General features: G+C 42.6%; 1 protein-coding gene across 1 annotated transcript in view; it reads right to left on the bottom strand.

Moving 5' to 3' along the window:
• Positions 1–22,191, bottom strand: part of DNAH9 (dynein axonemal heavy chain 9) — a gene marked incomplete at its 5' end in the record, with an annotated part of 303,352 nt that overhangs the window by 59,565 nt on the left and 221,596 nt on the right. Inside the window, 5 exons of the mRNA XM_081219032.1 lie at positions 48–170; positions 4,173–4,408; positions 11,353–11,541; positions 13,576–13,695; positions 20,787–21,212. Coding sequence (XP_081075158.1) covers positions 48–170; positions 4,173–4,408; positions 11,353–11,541; positions 13,576–13,695; positions 20,787–21,212 — 1,094 coding nt within the window. The remainder of the gene's footprint in view (positions 1–47; positions 171–4,172; positions 4,409–11,352; positions 11,542–13,575; positions 13,696–20,786; positions 21,213–22,191) is intronic.

The following is a 22,191-nucleotide window of genomic DNA, read 5'->3' as shown; positions in this document are numbered from 1 at the left end:
CCATGAACCAGCCCCTCAGAAGGGCCAGCAGTATAGCTGGGTCTCACCGTCCTTTCTTAACGCCTTCTCTCCCAAGCAGGGGTCCCAGCACAGGATCGATGGACTCCTCTAGGTTTTCAATCAGCAGCACCTCCCCAGCTTCCAGGGCACGCTCGACAGTTTGAAGGTAGCTGAGGAGACAGGTGGGCGGAGTAAGCCTGCGTCAAGGGGTGGACTGGAGACAGTCAACAGGCAGCCATGGCCCTGAAGCATGGCAGTAAACTTGGAGGCACTGCTATCTGGGATGACATCAGACAGCTGGCATATTTTTCTTTATCTAAAATGATATTTATGTGATCTGAACTATTTCTTATAAAAAGGGAAAAATGACAAAATGCAAAAAAGAATATGAAAATTAACTGTCATCCTTGTGTCATTTACATTTTGGTATTGCCTGTAGATGTTTGGATATATTTTCAAGTTTATTATTACTATTTCTATTTATTTTATATTATTTATATTTTTATTTATGTCTGCATTTATATTTATGTTTATTTTTATTTGATCCATGTAGCTCATTTGTTTTATGACCTGGTTTTTGTGCATAAAATGTAAACATTTTCCCATGTCACTAAATATTCTTCTATAACAATATTTATGTGCCTGGGTATTAGACTGTATTGATACACCTTAATTTATTTAACAATCAATCACCAAAAGCTAGGCTATTTTTAATTTTTCAATATTATGTAGAGTTTAACAAGCACATAAAAAATTGATTTCCCCTAAATAGATTTATAAGTTCGATGTGATTCCAATTCACACAATAACTAACAATATAACTTTATAAACCTTGACCAAAAATCTTAAAGTTAATCTAAAAGAAAACAATGAGTGAAGCAATTATATTCCAATAAAGTTGTAAAAAAAAAAAAAGAAAAAAGAAAAAAGAAAACAATGAGAATGTTTTTTTAAAAAAATAAAAGGTCATGAAGAATAAGAAGAGGGACTCACATTAGCTGATAATAAAATATTTTTTATAATTTCAACAATACAGATACGTAGAAAGAAGTCTTAAAGGATATCATACACCAAAAGTTGGGAGTGTTGGGAAAAAATGATGAATTATAGGGCCTATTTATTTCTTGGGGTAACTCCCCTCCCCTTCTTTTTTTACTATGATGATATATTACTTTTGTAATGAGAAATGCCACAATAAATGTTACTAAATATAAAATGAAATAATTAAAGGCTGGTATAGTAAAAGCTAATAAAATATTTTAATATAGAGTAAAATGTCATCTCTAATTAATCGGAGAAAGGGTGGAGAATTTAATAAACGGTATTGGAACAATGGCTAACCACTTGAAAAGTGAAAATTAGGTCTGTACCTTATATAGTACCTGAAAATATATTTCAGGTGATTGGATTTTAGTGTAAAAAGAAAACCATAAAAAACCCTAAAAAAATCTTCTATATGAATATTTATATAATTTCTGGACAGGAAAAAGAATTTTCTAAACATGATTTATAGAAGAAGTGTGACATATCTGACCAAAAATAAAAAGTTGTAGTATGTCAGACCTCACAAAATTAAAAGGCAAATGACACCCTTGAACACTTTTCCATTCACTGATGAAGGGAGACTACACTTAACAGTCTTAACCCATACTATCTATAATGTAATATTTGTATTCAAATAATACACAACAAATCTAGAAAATCACCCAGTAGAACAGTAGTCAAGGGACATGAACAGAGAATTAATTACTATATGTCAGGCACTATTTTCAGTTCTATGGATATAAGAATGAGCAAAAAGAACAAATACTTGGGTCTAAAATGCAGTTATTTGTCAATTAGAGAGGAATATTTTAGTCAAAGTTTGAAGGGAAGGCCAGGATTAGATTACCATGACTGATGACACAGATAAAACTACTTTGTGTCCTACCTCGGCATTCATTTCTCACCTACCCTCTCTGTAAGAAAGGATCGATCCGGGTATTCAACATGTGATTTAACTATTTTCTGAACATCGCATGTTTGATTTAAACAACCGTGGGTGGTCTGGACCCCTGGACAAGCATGTTTGGGACATGTGGCCAGGGCAGCAAGCCTCACGCTGGTGGTTGTATGTTAAGAGTGGATAAACGTGGGCTTCGAAGTGAAGATCACCTTGGTTCCAATATTGCCTCCATTAATTTTTAAAAATTTTAACTAATTATTTTAAAATTGTGGTAGACTATTGTCTACCACAGCCCCTGCGAGCACCATTCTACTTTCTGTCTCTATGAATTTGACTACTCTAGGGTCCTTATGTAAATGGAACTGTACAGTAGTTGTCCTTTTATGACTGGCTTATTTACTTGGCATATTCATCTCAAGGTTCGCCCATGCTGTAGCATAGGACAGAATTTCCTTCCTTTTCAAGGCTGAATAATATTTCATTGTATTGATACACCACATTCTGTTTATCCATTCATCTGTTGATGGTCACTTGGATTACCTTCTACCATTTGGCTATTGTGAATAACGCTGCTTTGAACATGGGTGTGCAAATATCCATTGCCTTTAAAACTGTGTACTCCTGGGGAAATTACTTAACTTGTGTGAAACTCTATTTCCTCAAATGAGAAAATAGTACCAATAACACTAACCTCATTGGTCGTGTGGATTAAAAAGCATTTGAGGTAAAGCTCCTAACACCAAGACCAATACATATCGACCACCTAATAAGTGATCTCTGGCCCTCTCCCTCCCGCTCATTGCCCCGTCCTATTTTTCTCATGTCTCCTAGAGACACAGAACAAGAATTGAGAACTGAAACTACAAAGCTAAGTTATAACAGAGTGAATGATGCAGTGGGGGGAGAGGAGCTGAGGCCCATAAAGTGCGGTGGGTGCTGGTCAGACATTCTCCCTGTTGTTCATGTCCCTTGACGTGTGCAGTAACTCCCCCACCATGTACAGATAAAGCCACATGGCAGGTGCAAAGGGTTCCGAAGGTTCCATAACTATCTCAGCTGCTAAGCACCCCACTGCAAATGTCCCATCGTTCCTCAGGAGAGAGAGGCTTTACATTTGTTCTCTGTGGTTCTGGGGCACAGGTAGGAACAAAGGGTAGAAGAAAGCTAAGAGAGGCAGTTTTTGACTAAATGTGAGAAAGACTATAAAACACAGAGCTGTCTGACAATGGAATAGGATGCTTGGGAAGCAGGAAGTATTCCAGGAGAGATGGGAGGGTGAACCCCTGGGCTGGTGGAGGAAGGACTCAGGAATGAGTCGGGAGGCTGATGCTTATGATTTCTAACGAGAAAGAAAAGCACATGTCATACTGAGTGAAGCAAGTCGGACAGAGAAAGACAAATATCATATGATATCGCTTATATGTGGGATCTAAAAAAATGGTACAAATGGGGCTTCCCTGGTGGCGCAGTGGTTGAGAGTCCGCCTGCCAATGCAGGGGACACGGGTTCGGGACACGGGTTTGTGCCCCGGTCCGGGAGGATCCCACATGCCGCGGAGCGGCTGGGCCCGTGAGCCATGGCCGCTGAGCCTGCGCGTCCGGAGCCTGTGCTCCGCAACGGGAGAGGCCACAACAGTGAGAGGCCCGCGTACCGCAAAAACAAAAACAAAAACAAAAACAAACAAACAAACAAAATGGTACAAATGAACTTATTTACCAAACAGAAATAGAGTCACAAATGTAGAAAATAAACTTATAGTTACCAGAGGGGAAAGGGGGGAGGGACAAATTGGGAGATTGGGATTGACATGTACCCACTACTGTAACTGTATATAAAATAGATAACAATAAGGACCTACAGTATAGCACAGGGAACTCTACTCAATACTCTGTAATGATCTATATGGGAAAAGAATCTTAAAAAAGGTGGAGATACGTATCCACTTTGCTGATCCACTTTGCTGTACAGCAGAAACTAACACAACATTGTAAAACCAACTGTACTCCGATAAAAATAAAGATAAAAATATGAAAAAGAAAGAAAATCAGAGACTCAGTACCCAAGCATCTCTCACCGAGACATTTCCTAAAGCGAGAGGACAAACAGGAGAAAACTCCTGGAGGAACCAGGAGGGTAGAAACAATCCACAGCGGCTTAAAACCTGCTCATCACATTTTTTCCCTCTGCATAAATGGCAAGGTGGGAACTTTTGTGCACAGCCACCTACCCCTTCTGGCCAATCTGGGTGACCCAGAGGTCCTCGCCATACTTGTTCTTGATCCATTTGATGCCTTGTAGCTGAGGGTCCACCATGAGTGGCCAGCGCTCGCAGCTGAGGAGGATGGTGGCATTCTCTGTGGACATGCGGTCTGCAGGGAGGCCCTTGTTCTGCCAGGCAGCCACGTCGGCATCATCCGTCAGCATCCTCAGGGGATCTAGGTTGGGGGTCACTGGGATGGGAACCTGGTGGCGAAGAAAGGCCACACATGCTCAGAACAGAAGCATGCGCTCTCAGATGGGGGTGGGGTCTGCAGCTCACCCAAAGGACAGAACTCCTCTAAAAGCAAGACCAAAATCCCCCTGAGGAGCATTTTCCTGGCTGTGTCATTATTCCTGGAAGCAGGTTTTCTTAACGTCCTGATAGTCTTTTTTCTCTTGATGGATAAACAGCAGCAGAAATTCTGCTCATGTCATCCTCTGTTCTTCAGTATATTCACCCAAGTCAAATGTCTACCATAAATCATTTGTATCTTAATCAACAGCCTCCATCGCCCTTACCCATGTTAGCAGGGTCACTTCCTGCTACATTTCTATGCTTCACAGACCAGGCCCACACCAGCCCGTACTGACCACCCTCTCCTCTCAGCAGCACCACTTGCTGCTGATGCCCAGCTTGCAAAGGACTGCAGACGCTCCCCTTCCCCTTGCCATGGACAACCCCACCCCCTGGAAGGGCTGCTTGAGGACTTCTCCCCACACTGGGAGGCCCAGGAATAAACCACCAGGCCTGGGAATGTCTCCCCTTGGTCTCTGTCCCCCCTGGGAACCGCTCCTTTTCTTCTCGTTGACCTCTCTCAGCTCACTTAATTCTTCTACAAGTAATTGTTTTCATTGGAAACACATATACTTTTTAAAAAACTGGGGTAAAATTCACATTCCCTAACCATTTTAGAGTGCACAAGTCAATGGTATTTAGTACGTTCACGATGTGCAACCATCAGCTCTATCTCATTCCAAAACATTTTCTTCACCCCAAAAGGAAGCCCCAAGTCTATCAGCAGTCACTCCCTATTCCCTGCTACCCCCAGTTCTTAGGAGTCTCTAATCTGCTTTCTGCCTATACAGATTTACCTATTCTGGATGTTTCACATAAATGGAATCATACAATACGTGACCTTTTGTGTCTGGCTGCTTTCACTTAGAATGCTTTTGAGGTCCACACATATGCCCTTTAACCTCTCCATCTTTCTCTTCTCTGCAGTTTGTCTTCCCAGTTATCTCAGGAAAACCTCTCCAGACTACCTCCTTTCCCTTTTATTACACCTGCTAAGGGTATGAATGGCCAGTGCTATACGTTCGAGCAAACCTCAAAAGGGAAACCAGCCACTGGAGGTTCTTATCCTGGGATCAGAAATGTACTTCAATAGAATTGTTTTCCTTTGTAATCATATGCATTCTACTTTATGCACTAAAAAACATTACTGTGAGAAGGATTCCATAGGTGTTACCAGACTGCCAAAGGGGTCTGTGGCATAAAAATACTTAAGTATCTTAAGATGGGTCACAAATCACGCCTTGGTAAATTTAAGAAAATTGAAATCATATCAAGTATCTTTTCTGACCACAATGCTATGAGACTAGATTAAATTACAGGAAAAATACTGTAAAAAATACAAACACATGGAGGCTAAACAATATGCTACTAAATAACCAAGAGATCATTGAAGAAATCAAAGAGGAAATCAAAAAATGCCTGGAAACAAATGACAATGAAAACACGATGACCCAAAACCTATGGGATGCAGCAAAAGCAGTCCTAAGAGGGAAGTTTATAGCAATATAATCCTACCTCGAGAAACAAGAAACATCTCAAATAAACAACCTGACCTTACACCTAAAGCAATTAGAGAAAGAAGACCCAAAACCCCCCAAAGTTAGCAGAAGGAAAGAAATCATAAAGATCAGATCAGAAATAAATGAAAAAGAAATGAAGGAAACAATAGCTAAGATCAATAAAACTAAAAGCTGGTTCTTTGAGAAGATAAACAAAATTGATAAAATACTAGCCAGACTCAGCAAGAAAGAAAGAGAGAAGACTCAAATCAATAGAATTAGAAATGAAAAAGGAGAAGTAACAACTGACACTGCAGAAATACAAAGGATCATGAGAGATTACTACAAGAAACTCTATGCCAATAAAATGGACAACCTGGAAGAAATGGACAAATTCTTATAAATGCACAACCTCCCAAGACTGAACCAGGAAGAAATAGAAAATATAAACAGACCAATCACAAGCACTAAAATTGAAACTGTGATAAAAAATCTTCCAACAAAAGCCCAGGACCAAATGGATTCATAGGCGAATTCTATCATACATTTAGAGAAGAGCTAACATCTATCCTTCTCAAACTCTTCCAAAATATAGCAGAGGCAGGAACACTCCCAAACTCATTCTACGAGGCCACCATCACCCTGATATCAAAACTGGACAAAGATGTCACACAAAAAAGAAAACTACAGACCATTATCACTGATGAACATAGATGCAAAAATCCTCAACAAAATACCAGCAAACAGAATCCAACAGCATACTAAAAGGATCATACACCATGATAAAGTGGGGTTTATCCCAGAAATGCAAGGATTCTTCAATATATGCAAATCAATCAATGTGATAAACCATATTAACAAATTGAAGGAGAAAAACCATATGATCATCTCAATAGATGCAGAAAAAGCTTTCGACAAAATTCAGCACCCATTTATGATAAAAACTCTCCAGAAAGTAGGCATAGAAGGAATTTACTTCAACATAATAAAGGCCATATATGACAAACCCACAGCCAACATTGTTCTCAATGGTGAAAAACTGAAACCATTTCCACTAAGATCAGGAACAAGACAAGGTTGCCCACTCTCACCACTATTATTCAACATAGTTTTGGAAGTTCTAGCCACAGCAATCAGAGAAGAAAAAGAAATAAAAAGAATCCAAATAGGAAAAGAAGAAGTAAAACTGTCACTGTTTGCAGATGACATGATACTATACATAGAGAATCCTAAAGATGCTACCAGAAAACTACTAGAGCTAATCAATGAATTTGGTAAAGTAGCAGGATACAAAATTAATGCACAGAAATCTCTGGCATTTCTATACACTAATGATGAAAAATCTGAAAGAGAAATTAAGGAAACACTTCCATTTACCATTGCAACAACAAAAAAAATAAAATACCTAGGAATAAACCTACCTCAGGAGACAAAAAACCTGTATGCAGAAAACTATAAGACACTGATGAAAGAAATTAAAGATGATACAAACAGATGGAGAGATATACCATGTTCTTGGATTGGAAGAATCAGTATTGTGAAAATGACTATACTATCGAAAGCAATCTACAGATTCAGTGCAATCCCTATCAAACTACCAATGGCATTTTTCACAGAACTAGAACAAAAAATTTCACAGTTTGTATGGAAACACAAAAGAACCTGAATAGCCAAAGCAATCTGGAGAAAGAAAAACGGAGCTGAAGGAATCAGGTTCCCTGACTTCAGACTATACTACAAAGCTACAGTAATCAAGGCAGTATGGTAGTGGCACAAAAACAGAAATATAGATCAATGGAACAGGATAGAAAGCCTAGAGATAAACCCATGCACCTATGGTCACCTTATCTTTGACAAAGGAGGCAAGAATATACAATGGAGAAAAGACAGCCTCTTCAATAAGTGGTGCTGGGAAAACTGGACAGCTACATGTAAAAGAATGAAATTAGAACACTTCCTAACACCATACACAAAAATAAACTCAAAATGGATTAAAGACCTAAATGTAAGGCTAGACACTATAAAACTCTTAGAGGAAAACATAGGCAGAACACTCTATGACATACATCACAGCAAGATCCTTTTTGACCCATCTCCTAGAGAAATGGAAATAAAAACAAAAATAAACAAATGGGACCTAATGAAGCTTAAAAACTTTTGGACAGCAAAGGAAACCATAAACAAGACGGAAAAAAAACCCTCAGAATGGGAGAAAATATTTGCAGATGAAATAACTGACAAAGGATTAATCTCCAAAATATACAGGTAGTTCATGTAGCTCAATATCAAAAAAACAAACAACCCAATCCAAAACTGGGCAAAAGATCTAAACAGACATTTCTCCAAAGAAGATATACAGAGTGCCAGCAAACACATTAAAGAATGCTCAACATCACTAATATTTAGAGAAATGCAAATCAAAACTACAATGCGGTATCACCTCACACCAGTCAGAATGGCCATTATCAAAAAATCTACAAACAGTAAATGCTGGAGAGGGTGTGGAGAAAAGGGGACCCTCTTGCACTGTTGGTGGGAATGTAAATTGATACAGCCACTATGGAGAACAGTATGGAGGTTCCTTAAAAAACTAAAAATAGGGCTTCCCTGGTGGCACAGTGGTTGAGAGTCCGCCTGCTGATGCAGGGGACACGGGTTCATGTCCCAGTCTGGGAAGATCCCACATGCCGTGGAGCAGCTGGGCCAGTGAGCCATGGCCGCTGAGCCTGTGCCCCACAATGGGAGAGGCCACAACAGTGAGAGGCCCATGTACTGCAAAAAAACAAAACAAAACAAAACAAAACCTAAAAATAGAGCTACCATATGACCCAGAAATCCCACTACTGGGCATATACCCTAAGAAAACCATAATTCAAAAAGAGTCATGTACCACAATGTTCATTGTAGCTCTTATTTACAATAGCCAGGACATGGAAGCAACCTAAGCGTCCATCGACAGATGAATGGATAAAGAACATGTGGCACATATATACAATGGAATATTACTCAGCCACAAAAAGAAATGAAATTGAGTTATTTGTAGTGAGGTGGATGGACCTAGAGTCTGTCATACAGAGTGAAGTAAGTCAGAAAGAGAAAAACAAATACCATATGCTAACATATATATATGGAATCTAAAGGAAAAAAAATGGTATGAAGAACCTAGGGGCAGGACAGGAAAAAGATGCAAATGTAGAGATTGGACTTGAAGACATGGGGAGGGTGGAGGGTAAGCTGGGACGAAGTGAGAGAGTGGCATGGACTTATATATACTACCAAAATCGATAGCTAGTGGGAAGCAGCTACACAGCATAGGGAGATTAGCTCGGTGCTTTGTGACCACCTAGAGGGGTGGGATAGGGAGGGTGGGAGCGAGACGCAAGAGGGAGGAGATATGGGGATATATGTACATGTATAGCTGATTCACTTTGTTATACAGTAGAAACTAACATACCATTGTAAAGCAATTATACACCAATAAAGATGTTAAAAAAATTAAAAATAGAACTACTAAATGATCCAGGAATTCTACTTCTGGATATATATCTGAAGGAAATGAAATCACTATCTCAAAGAGATATCTGCACCTCATGTTCATTGCAGAATTATCCACAATAGCCAAGCTATGGAAACAACCTAAGTGTCTCTCAACGAATTAATGGATAAAGAATCATGGTGTGCATATATATATATATATATATATATGACATGAATCATATATATATGTACGTATATATGTGAATGACACATATACCATGGAATATTATTGAGCCATGAGAAAGAAGGAAATCCTGCCATTTGCAACAACATGGATGGACCTTGAGGGCATTATGCTAAGAGAAATAAGTCAGAAAGAGAAAGACAAATATTGTATGATCTCACTTATATGTGGAATCTAAAAAAGCCAAACTCACAGAAACAGAGTGTAGAATGGTAGTTGCCAGGGGCTGGGGGTGGGGGAAATGGGGAGATGTTGGTCAAAGTGTACAAACTTTCATTATAAGAAAAGTTCTGGGATTCTAATGTACAGCATGGTGATTATAGTTAATACTGTATTGTACACTTGAAAGTCTCTAAGAGAATAGATCTTAAATGTTCTCATCACAAAAAAGAAATGGTATTGTGTGAGGTGATGGAAGTATTAACTAAGCTACTGTGGTAATCATTTCACAATATATGTGCATCAAATCAACACATCATACATCTTAAACTTACACAATGTTACATGTCAATTATATCTCAATAAAGCAGAAAAAAATTATTAAAAAAAATTCTTAAGAGCTGCAAACAAAACCAGAAAAACCCTCGCTGGGCGGCCACTGGGCTCCTCATCTTCATTCGCTCAGCTAATGATCGTCCTTCCAAAAATTTCCTTTTCCACAAGTGTTCAAGGAGAATAAATAACAGCTTTATCTTTTGTTTATTTCCCAATGCTGTAACAGTTTTTAAACCACTGTTCAGCAAATCATCAGGTGAATGAGATTTTTTGAGCTGATCTGTTAAGCCAACCACCACTAGACAGTATGGGCTTTGTGTTCCAAGGAAACACCTACAAATGAATTCTAGAATATAACCCTTACTGTACGTGGTGAACTTTCTGTACTGACTCTCACAGCAGCTGCTTTTTATGACTCTCATCTCATCCACTGGACTATGTTCTGCCAACATCCTGGTCTTGAGTGTCTTCTGTACCTCCTGCCAGTGGCATGTAGGGCAGGCTGAAGACTCAGTGAATATTTGTGCATTGAGGACTGTGAGTGCTGTGAAAGTGTCAAGATGTAACACATCCTGAACCCTCTTCAGTTGGGAACTAGCGTTTCCCCATTTCATCATGTCAGCGTAGAGGGAGGAGTTGGGAGTAAAGTCCTCCCGCTCACACTGAGAACTGAGTACACATGACCAAAGTAGATAAGCTGCTTTCATAAAGGGTGTCTGTGGGTCACAGACACAGACGGGGGAGCTTTGGGGCCCGGTAACAAGGTGCGGTGCAGCACAAGAGCAGGAAGGCTAGAGGGAGATACAGGATGCGTTTGGGGCCTCTCGGGTTTTGTAGTTTTGAGGAGGGTCAGGAGACAGCCTGGGGGCGGTGGACCGGAGTTCCCATGCAGACCCAGGAAGAGGAGAGGTGCCGTGTTCAGGTGGCCTGGAGGGCAGTGGAGGACAGTACAGGGCAGTGTGGAAGGGCATGGGTGCACAGGTCTCCCTCCTGGGTCTCAGCGGTCACTAGGGGATACTCAGGCGGTCGTGGGGGGAAGAACGCAAGGAGGGACTCAGAGGTTTGGGTTATTACTGTCACATGAGCTCCCTGGTCCCCACAGGCTGGTGGTGTCAGGACAGATGCGGTCTGGACTTACCTGCAGCTGGCTCAGGTAGGGTCTCCAGGTCCCATCCATGAGGCTCTGCCGGTATTTCTTTGTAAAGAAGCCCAGGTACGAAATGAAAGCCGCAGTAAGTAAAATGTCTCCACATAATTTCCTTTCCTGTTGTTTGAAGTTCTGCACAGCTTCTGTCCACCTCACGTTTTCAGAGGCCAGTCCTCCTACCTATCATTTCAAAGAGCAGAGAGGGGAGAAGACACGTCATACCACAGGCTACAGAGCCACGATTCAGCCACAGAGAATGCATGGCACACACTTCACAGCCGGAGACTCAGGACATCATTTATGTGGCCCTTCTGATCAATGGGGGGGGGGGCGGTTTATACCGGCTGCAGCGAACACTGCAGTCAACGAGCCCCTGTTCTCTACTCTGCGTTACGTGGGCTGTGGAGAGACAGGTCCTGAATGCAGCCTTCCAGGCTCTGCCCTTGACAGGTGTGGAGATGAATACGCCCACCTAGAAGGGCCGTGAAGAGGATTTAGTGTGACCATGTGTGTTCATCACTTGGTACCGTGTCTGGTCCTCAAAACGTAACAGAAAATCATGTACCTCTCTCTTCTCCTCCAAATGCTGGAGATGTGAAAATAAATAAAATCAATTGCACTATAAATAATTCACAGTGGGTGGGGAGATCGGCGTGGTAATTAAGACACGGAGTCAGATGCACTGGAACACGGGTGTGTGCAAAGTACCAAGACTGCAGAGCAGGGTGTGACTCTGCGGGGCCCACGTTGGGGGGCGCCCTCTCCCAGAGGATAGACACTGTCTACAGAGGACTGTGAGGTGGGCTGTTCAGTGAAGCTCGGCTTCTGTGCTATGACTGATCCCTTTTTCTTCCTGGAAAGATGGCATCCTAGGATGTCAGAGCTGGGAGACCTGAGGGACTTGCCCACCGAGCATTCCCATGTCATCTTAGATCACACAGATAAAGACCAGAAAGTCGAAGTGTCCTGTCTTCTGACACTTCAACCACCCCAGGTTGGTGGGGGCAGGGATGGCTTCAGAGCTGACCTGTCCTGAGTCCTAGAGCAGAGCTCCACCTGCCACCTACGAGGACCAACGCAGAAAAGGCTCCAGCCAGGCAGAGAAAGGCCGCGAAAATTCTGGAAACCAAACAGGGAACTGAATGGAAGACAGGCCAGCGGGGAGGTCCTGACTGCTTCCTGCACGTTAGTGGACGAGCTGTCGGTAGACCGCACCATTCAGTGAAGACGATCATCTCAAAGCTCTGCAGCAGCAGGTTCAACAAACTAGGGCACAGACACACCTGAGGCTTCACCTCTTGTCACTGGAGCACGACCGATTCAGTGACTGTTATGACTAATTTCTCCCTGAACTAGGAAACCTTGCTTTGTTATATACATAAATGGGGGCTGGAATAAATGTGAAAGGGGATCGATTCCACTTCCTTTCGTTGGGGAGGAAGGTTCTGTAAAAGGCTGTTGATAAAGAGAAATCACATCCTGTGGACACTGCTTTGCAGGCTCTTAGCTGATTCATGATGAGAAATATAAGCCATGGGGGATTAGAAAGGCTACACATCCCCTGACACTCCTCTCATCAGGAGCTGGTGTCTGTGCTCCCTCTCCCTGGATCTGTCGCTGCTTTGACCAGTAGAACGCAGAGGAAGGACATTGAGCTGGCTTTTGGTCCCAGGCCTTAAGAGAGTGGGACCTTCTACTTCCTGCCCTTGGAACACTTGCTCTTAGAGCCCTGAGTGGCCGTGTAAATGACTGTCCTGCTGGAGAGACCACGGTTATGGTCAGCAATGTTCAGGGTCAACCATCTGTCTTGTTCTTTTCTGCTTCTATCTCAGTGCCTCATCCTGTCCACACCCTTATTATCAAATATCCCACAGGTAAGAGCTTCAGGGTTTGCCTGTCGAATGCTAGCTTTGTCCTTTAACGCTCCCTCTGGCCGATGCACTTGTATGTAAGCATGTCACACCTCTTGTAAGTTTCCTGATCCATCCAGTGCCCCCTCCTCCTGACCATCCCTGTGGGAAATCTCCTTTGACCAGACCAGGGTGTGCATTCACGCTTTTCTCAGGAGTCAGTCCCTTCAGCCCAGAGCATTTTATTATTTACCCCCCAGTCAAAGTGGCACTCAACTGCTCATCTATTAATATTTTGCACCTCTGCGGCACCTGACAAGCTCAGCTCGTGTAATTAAAGCCCACCGAAGAGGCTCACACTCACCAGGCGGTTTGCAAGGGAGATGGTGCCTGCAGTCACTTCAGCTTCGTGCTGACATTTGAGTTTGTCAGCTGTTGCTTTCTCAAACTTGGCCGTGAGTTTGGCCAGGTTTTCATTAAGGTGCTGTTTAGGAAGGAACACAACGTCTGTCAGTAGTTCCAGTGCTTCAGAGACAGGGTTCACGGGTAGGGGATTTTTAAGGAAGCCCTCCTGGGGGAGCTGTAAGGGACTGGGGAAGGCGGGGAGGGAGGGGAAGGAAGGCAAACTAGGGGGGCCCTCACGTGGATCCCAGTGGAAGTCGAGGGTCCCGACACAAGTGAGAGGACTGAGCTTTTCTATCCAGCACCTCAGTCGTTGGCCCAGGACCAGGAGGGGTGACAGACAAGGAGGGAGAGGTTTAAATTCTGTCTCTCCCCGTATTGGGGAAAAGGGGTTCCAGTAGCCTGACAAAAAAGTACAAGTGCTGCTTTTAGAAGCAAAATCTCACTGAAGCCTGGGGAGGCCTGAAAATGGCCAGTAGGATCCCAGGGTGGGAGTGCTGGGAGGAGCACACACCATCTGCTGCAGCTGGTTCGTGGGTTGGAATTGGGCTGTCTGCAACCTACGTCCGCCCTTTGCTTTTTTTTTTTAATTAAAAAAATTTCATTTAATTAATTAATTAATTAATTAATTTAGGCTGCGTTGGGTCTGTGTTGCTGCGCACAGGCTTTCTCTAGTTGTGGTGAGCGGGGGCCACTCTTCATCGCAGTGTGCGGGCTTCTCACTGTGGAGTGCGGGCTCTAGGTGCATGGGCTTCAGTAGTTGTGGCTTGAGGGCTCTAGAGCGCAGGCTCAGTAGTTGTGGTGCATGGGCTTAGTTGCTCCGCGGCATATGGGATCTTCCCGGACCAGGGATCAAACCTGTGTCTCCTGCATTGGCAGGCGGATTCTTAACCACTGTGCCACCAGGATAGTCCCCTCCCTTTGCTTTAAGGTCCCAGGAATGCAACACAACTTCACTTGACCTCATCGATTCTCTCCAATTATCCCGAAGTAGAGGAACATTTTTTAAAAAGACATGGTTTCAATTTTTTCTAAATTTGTCAAGAATTCAGAATTCAAGTGCACAGTCTTTGCTGCCCCCATGATGCATATCTGCATACACAAAGACACCTGGGCACATGGCAGACACCTCCAGATATGTCTCATGTCTATGCAATAACAGGGCTTCAGGCTGCTTTGTCAGTCATTACCAAGTCACAAGAGAAAGAAAAGAAGGGCCAAGTTTATATAGCCAAGCAGCTTAAGAACTAGGAGGTGAGCCATCCAATTAACCATGGCAGGCTGGCCACATTCATTCACTCCTCTTCTTCCCAAGACTTCTCTAAAATGGTTACGAAGCAGTTTAAAAAGTCATAAGCCCATAACATCAAGCAAATATTGAGGGCCACCGGAGGGTGAGGGATTCCAATAGATCTATGGAAGACCACAGATAGAGCAGTGGAAAGGGCTGGAGAAGGGCAGAGGACACTGCAACGTAGAGCAGAAGCTGAGCAGCTCTGCAGAGCCTCACATACACTGGGGATTTGGAAATGTCAGGTGAGCTGCAGGGGGATGTTGAAAATAAGACGGTCAATTGGAAGCCTTCTGATCCTCCACCCCACATCTCCATCCCCATGCAATGCCACCAGGCACCTGTGTCACCAGCAGGAGAGTCAACAGTGGCAGAGAAAGGATACCATGTTCTGGCATTTAAGATGCATCCAGCAAACTAATGCATACAGAATGGATAAACAAGGTCCTATTGTATATAGGGATCTATATTCAAAATCCTGTAATAAACCATAATGGAAAAGAATATTAAAAAGTATGTATATACATATATATATAACTGAATCACTTTGCTGTAGAGCAGAAATAAATACAACAAGTAACAGGATGCATCCACCATAACTCATCTGATCTAGAAAACAAATTCTGCCAGATCTGCCCTTGTCTGCAGAGCTATACTCAGCTTTCGATCACTACTCTTGTAAACATGAAAGGACAAGAAGACATTTGATTAAAGCCTAGATTAAAGGTAAACAAGAAGGAAAAAATGACCTGGGAAAAAGAGAGAACTTCAGTCAAAAAAATAGCAACAAAGCATAAAACCCTTCATAATTAGTTTCTCCGGGAGATTCAAGATGTTTCATCCATAAAACAAGAGGATGCTAATAAAAGGAAAAGAGAACAACAACAACAAAGAAAACTTGTGGAAATAATCTTTATTGTTAATGTAAAAAATAATAAATTCAATAAATTAAAAGATGAATTTGAGGAAATCTAGATAGAATAAGAAAGGATAAAGTGACAAAAAGATAAGAGAAAATAGATGACCCATCAGAAGGTCCAATACCCAACCAATATGCATTCCAGAAAATGAGATTAAAAAGGAAACAGAAGGGAGATATAAAATCACCTTGTGGAACTGAAGAAAATAAGTCTCTGGATGCCAAGCACAATGAATAAAAAAAAGAATGGCAGCTAAGCACATCAATGTAAAGTTTCAGACACCAAGAATAAAGAAAAAATTGAAAGACTTCCAGAAAGGCAGAAATACAGTGTATCCAGACTGTTCATCAGACTTCTCACCAGACAAAAAGATAAAGCATTCAGTGTTCTAAGGGAAAAAATTAGCATCAGAATTTAATACGCAGCAAAAAAGTCAATTCAGTTTAAAAATAAAAAGATACATCCAGACTGGAACATTAGAAAATTTACCTCTTATGTAACATTTCTGAGAAAGTTACTTAAGAACAAGCCATAGCAAAATGAGAGAAGAAATCAAGAAAGAAGCCATGGGGTCCAGAAGTCATTGGAACGAACCCAAGAGAGCAGTGAACGTGATTACTCTCCAAAACTGTTTGGAGCTTTGAGTTGGGGACAAGAGAGAAAAGTCTTGGGGGCAAAAGGGGACTCAGTAAAACACTGGATTGACTGGAGGGTTTTAAAAAATAAGGCTATGCCAAAAGAACTAATTGAAGAGAGAGAGAGAAAGAGGGAGAGAGAGAAGAAAGTCCAGGGGGAAAGGTATGTAAGAAAGTAAGTATAACAGCACTGAGATCTTCTATGAACAATATAGACAGGTTCATAGAATATAAACAGAATTTACTGATCTTTTGAATCCATCAGTGGAGATAGCATGGGACAATTAATTCTGGTTACAGAACACAATGTAGATATGTTCAGTGCTGGTGATTCAAATGCAAAAGTAACGATAAATAATGATAATGAAGTTGGAGAGAGGAGGGAAGGGGATGAGCTGAAGGAAAGGGTAATAATTTCATCTTGAACACCGAGAGCTCCAAGGAAGCGCCTCCATATGACTGAACAAGAAGTAAAGGTCACGTCAGAAAAACATAGTTGCTGTAATGATGAGAAGACAGGGGATGAATGTCTTCAAGCCTCAGGTAGCAGAAAGTCAACTGCCTGAAGAAGATACATCAAGAATAGGGATGCAGCACAGCACGCAGACAAGGGTCAGAAATTCAGATGAGCAGCCCAGGAAGATGAAGTAAACTAGTCAGACGAGTCTAATGTTAAAAAAAAATAGGGGCCGCTGGTGACTGTGACTAAATGCAGCAAAACTCCCTGCTTGAGTGAGAAGCCACTGCTTAACTCCAGGGTCACTTAGTGACATTCAGGACTCTTCTGATTATTATAAGACCGGCCAGAAATCAGATTTTTTGTTTTAAATATTGGCAATTAATTACATCTTTGGCAAACACATTGTGCAGGCCAAATAAAACACATTTAAGCCACTAGGTAGCAAGCTCTGAGTGGCATCAACAATCAGAAAAAACAGACAGAAGAAGGGAAAGGGCAGGAGACTGTCGTTTTTCATTTGAAGCTCTTCTCTGCTCTCTGATATTTTACTTATGTGTGAGTAAATGCTTGATGAAGATGTCTTCCTTGTTTTTATTACTATTATTATTATTATTATTATTATTTTTTGCAGTACGTGGGCCTCTCACTGTTGTGGCCTCTCCCATTGCGGAGCACAGGCTCCGGACGCACAGGCTCAGCGGCCATGGCTCACGGGCCCAGCCGCTCCGCGGCGTCTGGGATCCTCCCGGACCTGGGCACAAACCCATGTCCCCTGCATCGGCAGACGGACTCTCAACCACTGTGCCACCAGGGAAGCCCGTCTATTATTTTTATAAATTGTCACGTTCATATGTGTTCTTAATAGAAAAAAAGAAAACACAGATAAACAAAACCACCCAAAATCTACCACCAGGAGATAACCACCACTATTCATATTTGTGTGTATTTTAATTATATGTATAAAATCAAGTTGAAGTTACCTTGTAGAATCTGTTTTGAAAGATTTTTTTTTTCGCTTTATGCATCTTGAATATAAAAGTTTTTACTTGGAATTATCCTAAGATCCTAAGAAAAGGACTTGGCGGGGGTGTAACTGGAGAGGTCTGGCGATGGCCTCAGGGGCACAGAGGGAGGCACTTTCCTGTCCTGGGTGGGCTTCTGTATTCAGGACAGGTGTTGTTGGTGGGGGAGTGTCTGCACTCCTGGGATGTTGATAGGCATGTGGATAAGCAAAGGATGGAGAGGAGGTTGTTAAAAGAGAGAACGCGTTTTTTTCAAAAAATATTTGGGCAGAAGAGAAGTGTCCTCCTAAGGTAGCCAGGCATTTAAAAAATATTCTGATGGCTTCCACAGGTTGAATGGGCCTATCGTGTGCATGTTGGCTACTAAAAAGGTATAAACATTTTGAAAACATTCCCTCTGCACCAAATGTTCCTTTAGTTAAAATAACTTGAGTAAGAAAGAGATCTTTGAAAATGCAGTTCTTGCAACACTTTTCCAGGAGAGACTGAAGAATATGAAAATTATCAGAAGGTATTTTCCCTCCAAAAGCAGTCAAGGGGCTGTTAGTGTTTTGCCCTTGGTATTCTTTCACGTGGGCCATTGTGAGCGTGATTATCAGTAAACTGGTCCATGAAAGTCTGGATTTATAAAGCAAAGGTACTGAGAGATTTGCTGCTTTGCCAAAGCATCTCTTCTTTATAGAGAGTCTGGCTGCAGGGATCTTTGAACTAGAGCCTTTAACCATAGAATTTAGTCTATCGATCAATAAACCCGTGAAACTTGAAGCATGCAGCATGTCTGCAATCTCCTGTTTCACAATTTGTAAAACCCTTTTTATCATCATGAGAAACTTGCAGTAAGAATCTTATTTGCCTGGAATGCACGTGTAGAAATGAAAGGTCCAGGGGATGTTTTGGCTTGAACTTGATCATGGTAGTGACTGATGACCAGGGCTTGCACGTGATGGCACATGCAGGAGGAGGAAGAGGTGGAGGGAAAGCAGGGGTAAGTGGTCATCGGAACCCTGGGGGTGGCGGCAGCTCCCTGTGTCCCTGTGGGCTGGGCTCTGGGCTTGTGCTGTACATGCCTTCTCTCCTTTCATCCTCACGGCAAAATCATGAATAGCCAAAATGGACTACTATTGTGTCCATTTTACTTCAGGAAGCTGAAGTTTGGGCTCTGGAAAGCCCTTTCTAAAGGTCACCCATCGGGGAATAGCACAGCATGGATTGGAAGGTCTGCTGATGGGTTTTCAACTGTTATGTCATCCTGCAGGATTCTGATTTCTACCTCTCACTTTGGTGATACCAATTTTAGTGGCAAAGATGAAGTTCAGGGTGTGAATCCAGAATCACCTCCATCCCACAATCCTGGGTGAGGGACATACAATCAAAATATCAGCAAGAGGCTAATAATTTTATATTTATGGCCAAGGGACACCCCCCAACCACCAACCACAATATGCTACATGCTTTTACAAGCTTCTATAAAGCACTGCAGGTAGCATCACACATGCCCTGCAGGCCCACACATCCACACCACTGAGAGTGAGGGGTGCGGACAGTGGCCAGAATGGAAGAGAATGGTGCACAAGGTGGGGAAAGGTGGCTAAAACCTACATTTCAAAGGGGAAAAAGAATCTCCCATTTTTTGAAATTATCTACAAAACAGAAGCAGATTCACAGACTTGTTTCCTATGCCTGGAAAGCCACTTGAACTTCCCAGGCCTCAGTGTTTTCGTCTGTAAGTTGGGAACAGTAAATCTGTAAGCGAAATTTTGCCAGAAATGGATATAAAGTTGATTTAAAGTCTGTTGTGACCGTCCATGAGGAGCATATGACCTCAAAAGCACTTGCTTTCGGGGCTGATTTTGTTAAGTGGGGGAAAATCTTAATTTCAAAGATTAGATCCTTGTGCCAAATTAATTTTGGGTGCTCTTGGGCCTGGAAATCAAAACAGGAAGGGGATTATTTCTGGAACCTAATGGAAGCACCTAGGACGATGATCCATTGATTCTTGCAACGGTTTGTACTTTGGGTCACGACAACCTTGCTAGGGACAGGAATGAAGGGGGAGGGGGGTGGGGCAGGGATGGATTGGGAGGTTGGGATTACCAGATGCAAACTATTATGTATAGAATGGATAAACAACAAGGTCCTAATGTAGAGCACAGGGAACTATATTCAATAACCTGTGATAAACTATAATGGAAGAGAATATGAAAAAGAATGTATATATATGTATAACCGAACCACTTTGCTGTAGAGCAGAAAATAACACAACATTGTAAATCAACTATACTTCAATAAAATAAACTTAAAAAAATAATCTCCCATTTTTGACCCTTTCTTCTTAACTATCAGATGTGCAAAAATATTAGATTCATTGTGGCTAATAAGATAGCAGCTGGTTCCGTGGATAATACTGTTCATTTATTATATGTATCCATCTGTCATCTTTTCTTTCCTCAGAGGAAAAGGAAAAAACCTTTTAGGACCAAGGCGTAAACCCATGGTCCAGTGGATCTGTCTTGTTTGGATTATACAGTGTTTGAGGAAGAAATTATAAAAGTTGCCTCTACTGGGACTTCCCTGGCGGTCCAGTGGTTAGGACTCTGTGCTTCTACTGCCGGGGGCCCGGGTGGGTTCAATCCCTGGTCAGGGAACTAAGATCCCACAAGCTGCGCGGTGTGACTGAAAACAATAATAATAATAATAATAATAATAATAAATGTCTTTTAAAAAATAGTTGCCTCTACTGAAAAATTAGGAGATTTGGCGTAACAATTTGGTTTTCTTTAAAAATCAGGGCTGAGGCGCTGGGGCCTGGAGGAGAGGCTGTTTGCCTCAGGTGGGGGTCACTTACAGCGATCTTGGCTTTAACAGCCGCCAGCTTCTCCTGGGCGGCAGCGAGGCCCGAGGTGGCCTTGCTCAGTGCTTGGCGCTTGGGTTCCACGTCACAGAACACCTTGTAGAACTTCACAATGTTTATGACCCAAGAGCAGAGGCCAGCGGCTGCATAGGACTTGGTGGCCACGAACTCGGGATTGAACTCAGGGTCTTGCAGATACGGCTTGATGGCCTTGAGGCAGTTCTCGTGAATGTTCTCCTTGTCAAAGTGGATGAGGGAGTCCAGGAAGCCGTCCACCTTGGCCATGGTGACCTTGGCGGCCTTCCAGCTGCGGTCCTTGGGCACCTTGCCCCCGGGGGCCACGAGAGCCATCACGGCCGCGCTGACGTTGCTGACGGCCGGTGGTGGGGAACCGAAAGACTTCAGCTCCGTCAGGTTGGTCTGGAAGAGAGAGGCAGGTCATTAGAGGAAAACGAATGCCCCTCTTTGTCCTCGGCCACTAATGGAGCCGGGCTCAGAGCGATCAATCTCAAAGGGCCGCTTTGAAGCCTGAGGCAGCCCTCGGAATTTTAAATATCATGACTCATCAGAAGGGAACCGAGCGACTCCCCAGCGGCTTCAGACTTCTCCGAATGGTTAGCCGAGACTCAGCTAGGTTCTCTCAGTGCTTTGACTCGTGGCCCACCAGAAACACACAATTTTTTCACATTTAGCTGAAAAATATAAGGATGCCAACATACTCTGAAATATGCATCATGCCATGAATAAAAGACAAGGTTATTATAAATTAATTTCCATCTTGGATTGAAGAGAGAGCACTGTAACTCAACTACTTTTTTTTTCTTTAATTAAACTGCCTTGTTCCATGAGCTTGTGCTAACTGCACCTGGCTGTCCTGATAGCAAAGTGGCATTTTCTGCCAAGAAATAATTCAGACAGAAAGCCAGGCACACCCTGTGCCGTCACTGCCTCTGCCTAGACGTGGGTTTGTCCTGTGCTCCAAGTTTCACTTGCTCTAGAAAGATATGGCTAAAAGGGCTGACCCTGGAAAGCCACTTGAACTTCCCAGGCCTCGGTGTTTCCATCTGTTAAGTCGGGAGCAGTAAATCTGTAAGTGAAATTTTGTCGGAAATGCATATAAAGTCGATTTAAAGTTTGTTGTGATCGTCCATGAGGAGCATATGACCTCAAAGGCACTTGCTTTCGGGGCTGATTTTGTAAGTGGGGGAAAATCTTAATTTCAAAGATTAGGTCCTTGTGCCAAATTAACTTGGGGTGCTCTTGGGCCTGGAAATCAAAACAGGAAGGGGATTATTTCTGGAACCTAATGGAAGCACCTAGGACGATGACCCATTGATTCTTGCAACGGTTTGTACTTTGGGTCGTGACAGCCTTGTCAGGGGCAGGAAGGAAGGACAGC

This window comes from Mesoplodon bidens (assembly GCF_964165515.1).
Source record: "Mesoplodon bidens genome assembly, chromosome: 19".
Classification (NCBI taxonomy): domain Eukaryota; kingdom Metazoa; phylum Chordata; class Mammalia; order Artiodactyla; family Ziphiidae; genus Mesoplodon; species Mesoplodon bidens.
Note: the sequence above shows the minus strand (reverse complement) of the source record. Positions and strands in the feature narration are given on the sequence as shown.